Below are 15,718 nucleotides of genomic sequence, written 5' to 3' on the forward strand. Positions count from 1 at the left end.
CTTCATTACTTTTTATTAATTTTTTTATCGCTTTTACTATTTGTATTATTACTGCCAAAGCATGTGGAAATGCTATAGAAAATAGCTTTTAATAAACAATCAGAGGAAACATCTTTTCACAAATTGATTAAAAGAAATAGATATTTATAATTATTTAAGAATTTAAATTTAAGAGATCACAAAAATATTTATACAGCCAAAAGCAACTGGTAGGTTTATACAGGCTTACCCATATTATTTTTATTAATTTAAATTTACTTACCATTTTGTATTATTCATGGCAATGGATGTTGAAATGTTGTAAAAACTATTACTCGATAATCAAGCATTTTAAGCTGTAATAAGAAAACACAATTTTAAGGGTATCCGAATTTACTTTTTTGAATTTGAAAATCAAAATTAATAATGAATTAAGATTAAATGAAAATTTTACAGAAGAGTAATTAAAGATTTTCTACACACCTGTATTAATTTATTTTTATGAATTTTAATTTTCTTTGGTCTGTTTTACAATTTGTATAATTGCTGACATGCGTAAATACCATTGAAATGTTGCTTTTAATAGATATTCGACTAAGTGATTATTGCTTTTCAGTATAAAAACATTTTGGAAAGTATCAGAAACTACTTTTATAAATTGGTTAAAATATCAAAATTAATAATTATTTAAATATTAAAGGAAGTTCTCACAAAAGTGAGTAACTTATTTGTATTTTTTCTTTCATATGATATAGCAAAGAGACTGAGACAATTTTAATTTTTTGTTACTATCCAGAATACCCCTTTTTTTTTGGGGGGGGGCTAGATTTTCCACACATTAGAAACAGACCGGGTTATCTGTACTTTCACCTAACAAATTAATAAAAGAAAAAGATATTGTAAAATTTGAATTTAACATGAAAATACTATTTTAAAAAATAGCACGATAACATAAGTGCATAAGTGCCACTTTAGGTACTCCTTGGGCGTTGAGTTCCATGGCGACCAGCATAATTATTTAATGGTCACTCTCTTAGCCCCCCCCCCTAGTCAAGGCTAATGCATGTGCACGTAACATTTTTTTATTTACTGACGTTGGCTTAGTAACTAAACGATTTATTGAGAATTTCGTAACCCTTAAACGCATGCCGGAAGATTTAAATTGGTCCATTATTGTTGTAATAATAATAAAAAAAAAAAGTTTCAGTGAACACAAAACCAAAAACACATATTAATGTTAATGATAAATGATTTATTATTCTATTCATTGAAATTTACTAATTTTTAAATAAAAAAAGTAAAAAAGTTTAATAAAAAATAGTTGCTTATGTGCACATGTAAAAATGTTTGTAAAAGTGTGAAATTATTAATAAATGTTTAGTAACATTTTTCAGTGCTAATGCAGAGAGTGATCCACGTTATTTTTTAAATCGTATTTCCATGTTTAATTTAAGTTTTATGATATTTTTTTTTTATTCAATTGCAAGGTTGAAATACAGAATAGGTGCAAAACACCCTCCCCTCCCCATGCTAAGAATGGCTTTTTAAATAATAACGTTATTATTTCAGCACGGATCATTCTCTGCATGAGTACCCATTTTTCTTTTAATATTCATAAAAAGTAAAACTTTTTTTCAAAATAAATAAATAAATAAATGTGACAAATAATCGTTTAGTTATGGCAACGTCAGTAAATAAAAGATGTTATGTGCGGGGTGGGGTGGGGGACTAAGGGAGCGATTATTTTCTTTTCTGTTGGTCGCCATGGAACTAAACGCCCAAGGAGTACCAAAATGTAATTTTTTTTTGTCAAATAAATAAATTTCAATCAATTTTTGCAATAAATAATAGATAGCAACTTCGTTAATTTTACGACTCGCCCCAGCATATTATAAACACCCTAACTTCCCCATGTTAAAACGGCTTTCAGAATGAACACCCCCAACCTCCCCATATTATGAACGGCTTTCGAGGTTTATGGAAGGGCGTGTTTTTTTTAACATGAGGAGGTTAGGGTGTTTATAATACGTTGAGACATGTCATAAAAATGAAACAGTTTTAAAAAAGTTAAAACAAACTTTTTTTGTAAAAAATGCTGTGAAAGAAACTAAACAATTAAAACGTAATGTTTCATGAGTGAAAAGCCTTAACATAAATAAAGGAATTTAAAATAAAAAAATTGGTAAGTACATGAATGAATTTAAATTTTTAAAATATGGGATTTTTTTTTTTTTTTTTTTTTTTTTTTTTGCTAATGCAGAGAGTGATCCGCGCTATTTTTTAAATCGTTTTTCCACGTTTAATTAAAGTTTTATGATATATTTTTATTCAATTGTAAGGTTAAAGTACAGAATAGGTACAAAACACCCTCCCTTCCCCATGTTAAGAATGGCTTTTTAAATAATGTTATTATTTCAGCACGGATCACTCTCTGCATGAGTAAGTTTTTTTTTTTTTACTTATCTTGTAATTCGAGAGTAGTTGAAACGGAAGTTACCAGAAATAAAACCGGGCAGTCTCGCATAAACGACTTCGAAAAATATTTATATTTTAATTAATATGTTTATAATTCGCAATGTAAAATTATTTTAATAAGATGCAAACATTCATTGACTTTACAGATAGATTTTCTGAAAATTTCAATTAAATTGGTAATGTAGAAATATGGTTGTATAAACTTTGAATGAACCAAGAATTACATTTTTATATATATAGATCAAAGAAAGTTCTCACAAAAATGATTAAGGTATTTGTATTTTTTCTTTCATATGAAAGAGCAAAGGGTCTTGTGCAGCCACAAATAATAAGTATGTTTCTATCATCCCGTTTTTGTTAATTTTTAAATTTTAATTTTCTTGGGTCTGCTGTAACATTTGTATTATTAATAGCAAGGCATGTGAATATGTCATAGACAATAGCTTTTATAAGATACTTGAATAAATAGTTCCTGCTCTTCAGCATAAAGAAATTTTTTCAGAGGTGATTACAGAAGCACTTTTCGTAAAACTAATTAAACAAAATCGAAATTAAAAGTTTTTAGAAACATATCACAAGATATTCAGGATTGTTTTCAGATGATATTTGTGGAAGTAAATTGGAATCAGAATATAGAAAAAAAAACTTATAATAGACAATCAGGTGAAACGTGTTTTCACAAATTAATAATTATTTAAGAATTAAAATTTAAGAGATCCTTAAAATAATGTCTTTTCTTTTTCTTCCTTTCATATAATATAGCAGATGAATATATACAGCCACAAGCAATTGGTACGTTTATATTTCAATTTTCTTGGGTCTGTTTTATCATTTTGTATTATTCCTGACAATAGATGTTTAAATGTCATAGAAAAAAGCTTCATTTAATAATAAAATACTTTGTGCTGTAAAAATACAAAATAAATGGCTTTATTACTTTTTATTAATTCAATTTTTTTATATATCTTGATTTGTTTTATATAATAAGCAGAAGATGTGTGAAGCTAGAATTAATATATTACCAGCTTATTGAAGAGAGAACAACTCAGTTCACACGTGTTTATAGCTAGTAGTAGATGGGACAAAGGAAGTCGATTAAAGGAGAAAGAAGGGCAAAGTGCTATTTGTATTATTATTAATGGGAAAGCATGTGAAAATGCTATAGAAAATAGCTTTTAATAGATAATCAGATAAAACGTCTTTTTACAAATTGATTAAAAGAAATGGAAATTTATAATTATTTAAGAATTTTAATTTAAGAAATCACAAAAATATTTTCAGTCTTTACATTTTCTTCTTTTGATATAATATAGCAGAGGAACGTATATGGCCAAAAGTAACTGGTAGGTTTCTAGAGGCATGCCCTCATTATTTTATTAATTTAAATTTACTTGGGTATGTTGCACCATTTGTATTATTCATGGCAATGGATGTTGAAATGTCATTGTAAAACTATTACTCGATAATCAAGTATTTTAAGCTGTAATAAGAAAACAGACAATTTTTAAGGGTATCTGAATTTACTTTTCTGAACTTGATAAAAAGAAAATCGAAATTAATAATTAATTAAGATTCAAGAAATATTTCACAGAATAGTAATTAAAGATTTTCTACATGCCTGTGTTCATTTGTTTTTATGAATTTGAATTTTCTTGGGTCTATTTTCCAATTTGTATATAACAAGGAATGTGAAAATGCCATTGAATATTTCTTTTAATAGATATTAGACTAAGTGATTAGTGATTTTCAGTGTAAAGACATTTTGGAGGTTATCTGAAACTATTTTTATAAATCGATTAAAAAAATTGGAATTTATAATTATTTAAATATTAAAGAAAGTACTCACAAGAATGATTAAGGTATTTGTATTTTTTTTTTTCATATGAAATATATATTTTTTTTTTTTTACAAAGGCGTCACCACATTATCAAGGCCCAGAGGCCACTCAAGGATAAGGGTTAAAGAGTGTACAGTAGAAATTGGTCAATATAGTAATCATTAGTAATGAAAATTTGGTAAATTTGATAACTTATATGGAACGGCTCATCAAGAACTTATTTACTTTAGACTTGAACACAACCATATTGTAGTCAGCCGGAAAGCAGGAAAACGGAAGACAATTCCACAGGCGTGCAGTTCTAAGAAAGAAGCTTTGTTCATGGAATCTACGTTTAGGTTTAGGCACAGATAAAGAGTGGGGGAAATTATTGATAGTGTTTACAGCTAGACGAGTGTTTCTTGTGAAAGTTTGGCGAGGGAGGACCATAGATTGAAGCTCAGTTGAACACTCTCCATGAAAATAACGATACATCAGAGACAAACTCGCAACATCTCTTCTGTGAGATAGAGATTGCAAGGAGGAGAAAAGGACATCTCCTACGAGGCTACGAAGTCTATTTTGAACTCTATCAAGGCAGGACAAGTCCTTTCTAGCAGCTCCTGCCCAGATGTGGCAACAGTATTCCATCCTTGGACGTACCTGGCTCTTATATAGATAGAGAATAGCATCAGCAGTGAGATACCTACCGGATCAATAGAAAGATCCCACCATTTTTCCAGCGGCCTTGGCAACAGATTTGATATACGTGTTCCATTTAAGATCAGGAGTAATGGTCAAGCCCAGAAGCTTGTCAAAACTTGAGGCCTCTTGAAGACGAGAGCCATTCATTTCAATTGATGACAAATGTGGATTAGAATGTTGATGATGTAAAGAGAGAAGCTTGGTTTTAGATGCATTAAAAGTAACCAGCCACTCCTTTCCCCATTGTACTACGTGCTCAAGATCAGAGGAGAGTGAATTAGAGAGAACTTGGTCGTTTACTGTCTTAGATGTGGTACCATAAATGGTAGTGTCGTCAGCATAAATGTCTACAAATGATGTAAGGATATGATTTGGAAGATCATTAATGTAGATCAGGAACAGAGTTGGGCCCAGGATGGATCCCTGAGGGACACCGGCATTAATACTGTGAGCTTCTGATTTTTGCCCCTCAACTACTACTCTTATGAACCTATCAGAAAGAAATGATTTAATAATTGACAAGACTTTTCCAGCTATACCATAGCTAGCGATCTTATGAAGTAAACCTTTATGCCATACCCTATCAAAGGCTTTAGATATGTCAAGAGCAATTGCCCTAGAAAGATTGCCACCGTTGAGAGATTTGCTAATCCTATGCGATATAACTGTAAGGACATCTGCTGTAGATCTAGCAATTTAGCAGTAAATGAATTAATATATTACCAGCTTGTTGAAGAGAGAACAACTCAGTTCACACGTGTTTATAGCTAGTAGTAGATGGGACGAAGGAAGTCAATTAAAGGAGAAAGAAGGGCAAAGTGCTATTTGTATTATTACTGGGAAAGCATGTGAAAATGCTATAGAAAATAGCTTTTAATAGATAATCAGATAAAACGTCTTTTTACAAATTGATTAAAAGAAATGGAAATTTATAATTATTTAAGAATTTTAATTTAAGAAATCACAAAAATATTTTCAGTCTTTACTTTTTCTTCTTTTGATATAATATAGCAGAGGAACGTATATGGCCAAAAGTAACTGGTAGGTTTCTAGAGGCTTGCCCTCATTATTTTATTAATTTAAATTTACTTGGGTATGTTGCACCATTTGTATTATTCATGGCAATGGATGTTGAAATGTCATTGTAAAACTATTACTCGATAATCAAGATATTTTAAGCTGTAATAAGAAAACAGACAATTTTTAAGGGTATCTGAATTTACTTTTCTGAACTTGATAAAAAGAAAATCGAAATTAATAATTAATTAAGATTCAAGAAATATTTCACAGAATAGTAATTAAAGATTTTCTACATGCCTGTGTTCATTTGTTTTTATGAATTTGAATTTTCTTGGGTCTATTTTCCAATTTGTATATAACAAGGAATGTGAAAATGCCATTGAATATTTCTTTTAATAGATTTTAAGTGATTAGTGATTTTCAGCGTAAAGACATTTTGGAGGTTATCTGAAACTATTTTTATAAATCGATTAAAAAAATTGGAATTTATAATTATTTAAATACTAGCTGTACCCTCCCATGCGTTGCTGTGGCTCAAATTGGCGCAATGGAAAACGTTCCAAAATGAGAAAAAGCATGTTTCTTATAGGTTTAATTTTCCATTTTGCATAGGTACTCCGTTTTTGTTGTTCCATTTTCTTAGCTGATATAGAGATTTTCTTGTTTGGTGACTCTTGAATACATAACATAAATTGTCCATGTGAAAAAACAGTCAGTGTGTAACTGTAAGACCCACAATTGTAAAGATTGTTCCCTGTGCTTTGTTGATGGTTATTGCAAATGACAATAAAATTCGAAAATGCAATTTCCTAAAGTGTAATGATGTATCTGGTAGAATCATAGGAATGCATGGAATGAAGATATATTCATCTGTGAAAGGTCCTGTTAATATTGTTGTTTCTATGATATTGTTTGTTAATTTTTTTATTGCAAGCTATGTGCCATTGCAAAGCTTTGATTGGTTTATATTTCACAACAAGATAATTAGTATGCCAAATTTCAGTTGCCATACATGCGGTGGCATCCCTGGCAAATATAGCTATTGGATAATTAACCACTTTATCTGCTTTCACAACAGTGTCGATGGATTTGTATTTGACTACCTCACTTGGAATTTTACATTGAATAATAATGTTAAGTTCATGGGCGTCTTGGTATTGACCTGCAAGAATAGCTCATTCACTCAGTCAAGTGGAATTCTTATAATTTGAATATCGGCAAAAACCTTTTAAACTAACTCTTCTTTTGATGAAATAAAATTACAAAAGTTAAAAGTCAAAGAATTTTGCCTTTAACTCTGATCAGCTGGCAATTTTTGTACCCAATTTCCCACAAGTGATGCAAAAAATTTTTGTGCGGATCGAACAGTCTGCAACTAGACATGCATATTTTGAGTTAAGTTTAATGTCTTCACATGGAACAAAAAAGTAGAGTATTTGAGGCAAGCATTTATTTCATCTGCTGGTGTTGATTGAAGAATAACAGGTAACATTTGTCTGAAATCTCCTGCAAGCAATATTACTGCATTCCCAAATGGTCTGACATTGCCACGCAAATCTTGCAAGGATTGACCAAGAGCCTCAAGTGATTTTTTTGTGTACCATTGTGCATTCACCCTAAACAATAAGTTTAGATTTCTGCAATATTTTTCCCCATATTGGATGTTTTGGAGATGTCGAACATGAGATTTTTGAAAAATTGAATGTTTTAAAGTAGAATAAATAATTCTTCTACTTGGCAGCAAGGTCGCAGGTATTCCTCATGCAGCAAGGGCTAAGGCTATGTCATTTTGTTACCAAATGACTGCCAAAATCAATTTAATTAGAAAGGTTTTATCAGTTACTTCTGGTGCTGTTCAAGGTAGCAGTAATTTCCAAATAACTTCTATTCTCACAGTCAGTAAATTAGGTGACTAAAATAGGATTTATCCATGTTTTGACAATATCTTATTCACTGTAATTAATTTAGGAGGCTAAAATAGGAAGAGAGATTAGAGATGAACAGATAGAGAGGAAGATATATAGATAGAAAAGAGAAAGTGAGAGGAAAACAGAAAAAGAGAAGGAGATAGAGAGATAAAGGGATTGATAGATAAACAGAGAGAGGGGGAGAGTTAGAAAGAGAGAGGGATGAGACAGAGGAAAGGAGAGAGATAGAGGGAGTTAGAGAGAGAAAGGGGTTCAAAGAGAGATGCAGAGGGTGATATAGAGAGAAAGATAGATTGAGAAAGGGAAAGGGAGAGATGGATAGAGAGAGATATTAAGAGAGGAAGAGAAAGGGAGCGAGAAACAAGTTTTTTTTTCCTCGTTCAGTGGAGTGAAATCTTTCGAGACTGAGACAATTTTAATTTTTTGTTACTATCCAGAATACCCTTTTTTTTTGGGGGGGGGCTAGATTTTCCACACATTAGAAACAGACCGGGTTATCTGTACTTTCACCTAACAAATTAATAAAAGAAAAAGATATTGTAAAATTTGAATTTAACATGAAAATACTATTTTAAAAAATAGCACGATAACATAAGTGCATAAGTGCCACTTTAGGTACTCCTTGGGCGTTGAGTTCCATGGCGACCAGCATAATTATTTAATGGTCGCTCCCTTATCCCCCCCCTAGTCAAGGCTAATGCATGTGCACGTAACATTTTTTTATTTACTGACGTTGGCTTAGTAACTAAACGATTTATTGATAATTTCGTAACCCTTAAACGCATGCCGGAAGATTTAAATTGGTCCATTATTGTTGTAATAATAATAAAAAAAAAGTTTCAGTGAACACAAAACCAAAAACACATATTAATGTTAATGATAAATGATTTATTATTCTATTCATTGAAATTTACTAATTTTTAAATAAAAAAAGTAAAAAAGTTTAATAAAAAAATAGTTGCTTATGTGCACATGTTAAAATGTTTGTAAAAGTGAGAAATTATTAATAAATGTTTAGTAACATTTTTCAGTGCTAATGCAGAGAGTGATCCACGCTATTTTTTTAAATCGTATTTCCATGTTTAATTTAAGTTTTATGATATGTTTTTTTTTATTCAATTGCAAGGTTGAAATACAGAATAGGTGCAAAACACCCTCCCCTCCCCATGCTAAGAATGGCTTTTTAAATAATAACGTTATTATTTCAGCACGGATCATTCTCTGCATGAGTACCCATTTTTCTTTTAATATTCATAAAAAGTAAAACTTTTTTTCAAAATAAATAAATAAATAAATAAATGTGACAAATAATCGTTTAGTTACGGCAACGTCAGTAAATAAAAGATGTTATGTGCGGGGTGGGGTGGGGGACTAAGGGAGCGATTATTTTCTTTTCTGTTGGTCGCCATGGAACTCAACGTCCAAGGAGTACCAAAATGTAATTATTTTTTGTCAAATAAATAAATTTCAATCAATTTTTGCAATAAATAATAGATAGCAACTTCGTTAATTTTACGACTCGCCCCAGAATATTATAAACACCCTAACTTTCCCATGTTAAAACGGCTGTCGGAATGAACACCCCAACCTCCCCATATTATGAACGGCTTTCGAGTTTATGGAAGGGCGTGTTTTTTTTAACATGGGGAGGTTAGGGTGTTTATAATACGTTGAGACATGTCATAAAAATGAAACAGTTTAAAAAAAGTTAAAACAAACTTTTTTTGTAACAAATGCTGTGAAAGAAACTAAACAATTAAAACGTAATGTTTCATGAGTGAAAAGCCTTAACATAAATAAAGGAATTTAAAATAAAAAAATTGGTAAGTACATGAATGAATTTAAATTTTTAAAATATGGGATTTTTTTTTTTTTTTTTTTTTTTTTTTTTGCTAATGCAGAGAGTGATCCGCGCTATTTTTTAAATCGTTTTTCCACGTTTATTAATTAAAGTTTTATGATATATTTTTATTCAATTGTAAGGTTAAAGTACAGAATAGGTACAAAACACCCTCCCTTCCCCATGTTAAGAATGGCTTTTTAAATAATGTTATTATTTCAGCACGAATCACTCTCTGCATGAGTAAGTTTTTGTTTTTTTTACTTATCTTGTAATTCGAGAGTAGTTGAAACGGAAGTTACCAGAAATAAAACCGGGCAGTCTCGCATAAACGACTTCGAAAAATATTTATATTTTAATTAATATGTTTATAATTCGCAATGTAAAATTATTTTAATAAGATGCAAACATTCATTGACTTTACAGATAGATTTTCTGAAAATTTCAATTAAATTGGTAATGTAGAAATATGGTTGTATAAACTTTGAACGAACCAAGAATTACATTTTTATATATATAGATCAAAGAAAGTTGTCACAAAAATGATTAAGGTATTTGTATTTTTTCTTTCATATGAAAGAGCAAAGGGTCTTGTGCAGCCACAAATAATAAGTATGTTTCTATCATCCCGTTTTTGTTAATTTTTAAATTTTAATTTTCTTGGGTCTGCTGTAACATTTGTATTATTAATAGCAAGGCACGTGAATATGTCATAGACAATAGCTTTTATAAGATACTTGAATAAATAGTTCCTGCTCTTCAGCATAAAGAAATTTTTTCAGAGGTGATTACAGAAGCACTTTTCGTAAAATTAATTAAACAAAATAGAAATTAAAAGTTTTTAGAAACATATCACAAGATATACTTATTCAGGATTGTTTTCAGATGATATTTGTGGAAGTAAATTGGAATCAGAATATAGAAAAAAAAACTTATAATAGACAATCAGGTGAAACGTGTTTTCACAAATTAATAATTATTTAAGAATTAAAATTTAAGAGATCCTTAAAATAATGTCTTTTCTTTTTCTTCCTTTCATATAATATAGCAGAGGAAGATATACAGCCACAAGCAATTGGTACGTTTATATTTCAATTTTCTTGGGTCTGTTTTATCATTTTGTATTATTCCTGACAATAGATGTTTAAATGTCATAGAAAAAAAGCTTCATTTAATAATAAAATACTTTGTGCTGTAAAAATACAAAATAAATGGCTTTATTACTTTTTATTAATTCATTTTTTTTATATATCTTGATTTGTTTTATATAATACAGCAGAAGATGTGTGAAGCTAGAATTAATATATTACCAGCTTGTTGAAGAGAGAACAACTCAGTTCACACGTGTTTATAGCTAGTAGTAGATGGGACAAAGGAAGTCGATTAAAGGAGAAAGAAGGGCAAAGTGCTATTTGTATTATTAATGGGAAAGCATGTGAAAATGCTATAGAAAATAGCTTTTAATAGATAATCAGATAAAACGTCTTTTTACAAATTGATTAAAAGAAATGGAAATTTATAATTATTTAAGAATTTTAATTTAAGAAATCACAAAAATATTTTCAGTCTTTACTTTTTCTTCTTTTGATATAATACAGCAGAGGAACGTATATGCCCAAAAGTAACTGGTAGGTTTCTAGAGGCTTGCCCTCATTATTTTATTAATTTAAATTTACTTGGGTATGTTGCACCATTTGTATTATTCATGGCAATGGATGTTGAAATGTCATTGTAAAACTATTACTCGATAATCAAGTATTTTAAGCTGTAATAAGAAAACAGACAATTTTTAAGGGTATCTGAATTTACTTTTCTGAACTTGATAAAAAGAAAATTGAAATTAATAATTAATTAAGATTCAAGAAATATTTCACAGAATAGTAATTAAAGATTTTCTACATGCCTGTGTTCATTTGTTTTTATGAATTTGAATTTTCTTGGGTCTATTTTCCAATTTGTATATAACAAGGAATGTGAAAATGCCATTGAATATTTCTTTTAATAGATATTAGACTAAGTGATTAGTGATTTTCGGTGTAAAGACATTTTGGAGGTTATCTGAAACTATTTTTATAAATCGATTAAAAAGTTGGAATTTATAATTATTTAAATATTAAAGAAAGTACTCACAAGAATGATTAAGGTATTTGTATTTTTTTTTTTTCATATGAAATAGCAAAGGGTCTTGTGCAGCCACAAATAATAAGTATGTTTCTATCAATTTTCTATCTAAATTTTTTTGGGTCTGCCGTACCATTTGTATTATTATTCACAAGGCATGTGAATATGTCATAGAACATAGATTTTATAAGATACTTGAATAAATAGTTCCTGCTCTTCAGCATAAAGAAATCTTTTCAGAGGGGATTACAGAAGAACTTTTCGTAAAATTAATTAAAACAAAATGGAAATTAAAAGCTTTAAAAAACATATCTCAAGATATACTTATTCAGGATTGTTTTCAGATGATATTTGTGGAAGTAAATTGGAATCAGAATATAAAAAAAAAGCTCATAGTAGACAATCAGGTCAAACGAGTTTTCACAAATTAATTAAAATAAATGGAAATTAATAATTATTTAAGACTTAAAATTTAAGAGATCCCCAAAATAATATGTCTTTTCTTTTTCTTCCTTTCATATAATATAGCAGAGGAATATGTACAGCCACAAGCAATTGGTACGTTTATATTTCAATTTTCTTGGGTCCGTTGTATCATTTTGTATTATTCCTGACAATAGATGTTTAAATGTCATAGAAAAAAGCTTCATTTAATTATAAAATACTTTGTGCTGTAAAAATACAAAATAAATGGCTTTATTACTTTTTATTAATTCAATTTTTTTATATCTTGATTTGTTTTATATAATACAGCAGAAGATGTGTGAAGCTAGAATTAATATATTACCAGCTTGTTGAAGAGAGAACAACTCAGTTCACACGTGTTTATAGCTAGTAGTAGATGGGACAAAGGAAGTCGATTAAAGGAGAAAGAAGGGCAAAGTGCTATTTGTATTATTAATGGGAAAGCATGTGAAAATGCTATAGAAAATAGCTTTTAATAGATAATCAGATAAAACGTCTTTTTACAAATTGATTAAAAGAAATGGAAATTTATAATTATTTAAGAATTTTAATTTAAGAAATCACAAAAATATTTTCAGTCTTTACTTTTTCTTCTTTTGATATAATACAGCAGAGGAACGTATATGCCCAAAAGTAACTGGTAGGTTTCTAGAGGCTTGCCCTCATTATTTTATTAATTTAAATTTACTTGGGTATGTTGCACCATTTGTATTATTCATGGCAATGGATGTTGAAATGTCATTGTAAAACTATTACTCGATAATCAAGTATTTTAAGCTGTAATAAGAAAACAGACAATTTTTAAGGGTATCTGAATTTACTTTTCTGAACTTGATAAAAAGAAAATCGAAATTAATAATTAATTAAGATTCAAGAAATATTTCACAGAATAGTAATTAAAGATTTTCTACATGCCTGTGTTCATTTGTTTTTATGAATTTGAATTTTCTTGGGTCTATTTTCCAATTTGTATATAACAAGGAATGTGAAAATGCCATTGAATATTTCTTTTAATAGATATTAGACTAAGTGATTAGTGATTTTCAGTGTAAAGACATTTTGGAGGTTATCTGAAACTATTTTTATAAATCGATTAAAAAGTTGGAATTTATAATTATTTAAATATTAAAGAAAGTACTCACAAGAATGATTAAGGTATTTGTATTTTTATTTTTCATATGAAATAGCAAAGGGTCTTGTGCAGCCACAAATAATAAGTATGTTTCTATCAATTTTCTATCTAAATTTTTTTGGGTCTGCCGTACCATTTGTATTATTATTCACAAGGCATGTGAATATGTCATAGAACATAGATTTTATAAGATACTTGAATAAATAGTTCCTGCTCTTCAGCATAAAGAAATTTTTTCAGAGGGGATTACAGAAGAACTTTTCGTAAAATTAATTAAAACAAAATGAAAATTAAAAGCTTTAAAAAACATATCCCAAGATATACTTATTCAGGATTGTTTTCAGATGATATTTGTGGAAGTAAATTGGAATCAGAATATAGAAAAAAAACTTATAATAGACAATCAGGTCAAACGTGTTTTCACAAATTAATTAAAATAAATGGAAATTAATAATTATTTAAGAATTAAAATTTAAGAGATCCCCAAAATAATATGTCTTTTCTTTTTCTTCCTTTCATATAATATAGCAGCGGAATATGTACAGCCACAATATGTACAGCAACAATATGTACAGCCACAATATGTACAGCCACAATACGTACAGCAACAATATGTACAGCCACAAGCAATTGGTATGTTTATATTTCAATTTTCTTGGGTCCGTTGTATCATTTTGTATTATTCCTGACAATGGATGTTTAAATGTCATAGAAAAAAGCATTCATTTTATAATAAAATACTTTGTGCTGTAAAAATAAAAAATAAATGGTTTTATTACTTTTTATTAATTCAATATTTTTTTTATATCTTGATTTGTTTTATATAATACAGCAGAGGAACGTGTACATCCACAGCCAAAAGGTATGTTTTACAAGCCTGTCTTCATTACATTTATTAATTTTTTTAATCGCTTTTGCTATTTGTATTATTACTGGCAAAGCATATGGAAATGCTATAGAAATGCTACACTTTATTAAAAGAAAATTAAAATCAACAATGAATCAAGATTTAAGAAATATTTAACAGAATATTAATCAAAGAATTTCTACATGATTCTTCCTCTATAAGTTTTTAATTTCAATTTTCTTGTGTTCATTGCACCATTTGTAATATTCATGTCAATGGATGTTGAGATGTTGTAAAAAACTATTACTCGATAATCAAGTATTTTAAGATGTAATAAGAAAACACATTGTTTAAGCGTATCTGAATTTACTTTTCTGAACGATGTTGAAATGCCATTGAATATTGCTTTTAATAAATATTCGACTAAATGATTAGTGCTTTTCAGTATAAAGACATTTTGAAGGTTATCAGAAAATATTTTTATAAATTGATTAAGAAATGGAAATTAATAATTATTTGAAGATTGAATTAAGATCTCACAAAAATGATTAACTTATTTGTATTTTTCCTTTCATATGATACAGCAAAGGGACTTGTGCAGCCACAAATAATAAGTATGATTCTATCATCCCGCTATATTTTTTTTATTCAACCGTTGAAGAATATTTACAAAAGACTCTCCTCTCTCCAATTTAAAATAAAATGTAGTGCTTATGCATTTTTGGTACCATCCTATTTTTAATTAGTGTTATCAGATTAAATTCAACTTTCACGCTATATGTTTTTATTCAATTATAAGGTGGAAAAAGACCCTCCCCTCCCCAATGTAAAAATACTTACCCAAAATTGTACTTTGTATTGTTCCACGTTTTTAATTATAAGTTATAAAATGATACACATTTACTCCTTGTAACACTTCATCTTGCATTAGTTCTTTTTTTGGTAATTATCAAAAGAGTCTTTCCACCTCTGAAAAATCCTTTAAAATTACCATTTTTAAATGTTCTCAGATGTGCTGAAAACAAAAATACGATAAAAAAAAAATTCCGCATATGAGTAGATTCCAAGATCTGAATAAATGTTAGTTTCTAAAAAGTGAGAGATCACTTTTTTATAATGATATAGCACAAACTGAGCAGCCACTCTATTGCCACATTTATTTTTCAGGGTTAGGGGGTAAGGGGGTTAACCAGTGGCATAACATCAGGGCGATCATAAAATGCGCCCCCCCCCACTGGCATATAATTACCTGTCCCTCCCCCCGGTATATAATTACCTGTTTTCCCCCCAGTATATAATTACCTGGTTTGGGATTAAATTACATTTTTGCCCCCCCCCTCCCTCCGCTGGCATATGATTACCTCTTCTGGTTACCCGCTGGCATATGATT

General features: G+C 29.2%; 1 protein-coding gene across 50 annotated transcripts in view; it reads left to right on the top strand.

Moving 5' to 3' along the window:
• The window catches only part of LOC145277786 (uncharacterized), a 212,418-nt gene that overhangs the window by 141,276 nt on the left and 55,424 nt on the right, over positions 1-15,718 (top strand). For 45 of the 50 annotated variants that reach the window (XM_080129551.1, XM_080129595.1, XM_080129568.1 and 42 more), the window contains 6 exons: positions 3,217-3,246; positions 10,812-10,841; positions 12,413-12,442; positions 14,010-14,114; positions 14,314-14,343; positions 14,913-14,942. In XM_080129551.1, the coding sequence (XP_079985677.1) occupies positions 3,217-3,246; positions 10,812-10,841; positions 12,413-12,442; positions 14,010-14,114; positions 14,314-14,343; positions 14,913-14,942 (255 nt within the window). The remainder of the gene's footprint in view (positions 1-3,216; positions 3,247-10,811; positions 10,842-12,412; positions 12,443-14,009; positions 14,115-14,313; positions 14,344-14,912; positions 14,943-15,718) is intronic. The other 5 variants (XM_080129552.1, XM_080129553.1, XM_080129554.1 and 2 more) reach the window with 5 other exon arrangements.

The sequence above is a fragment of the Euprymna scolopes genome, chromosome 6 (genome assembly GCF_053919585.1).
Source record: "Euprymna scolopes isolate OS-2025 chromosome 6, ASM5391958v1, whole genome shotgun sequence".
NCBI lineage: Eukaryota > Metazoa > Mollusca > Cephalopoda > Sepiida > Sepiolidae > Euprymna > Euprymna scolopes.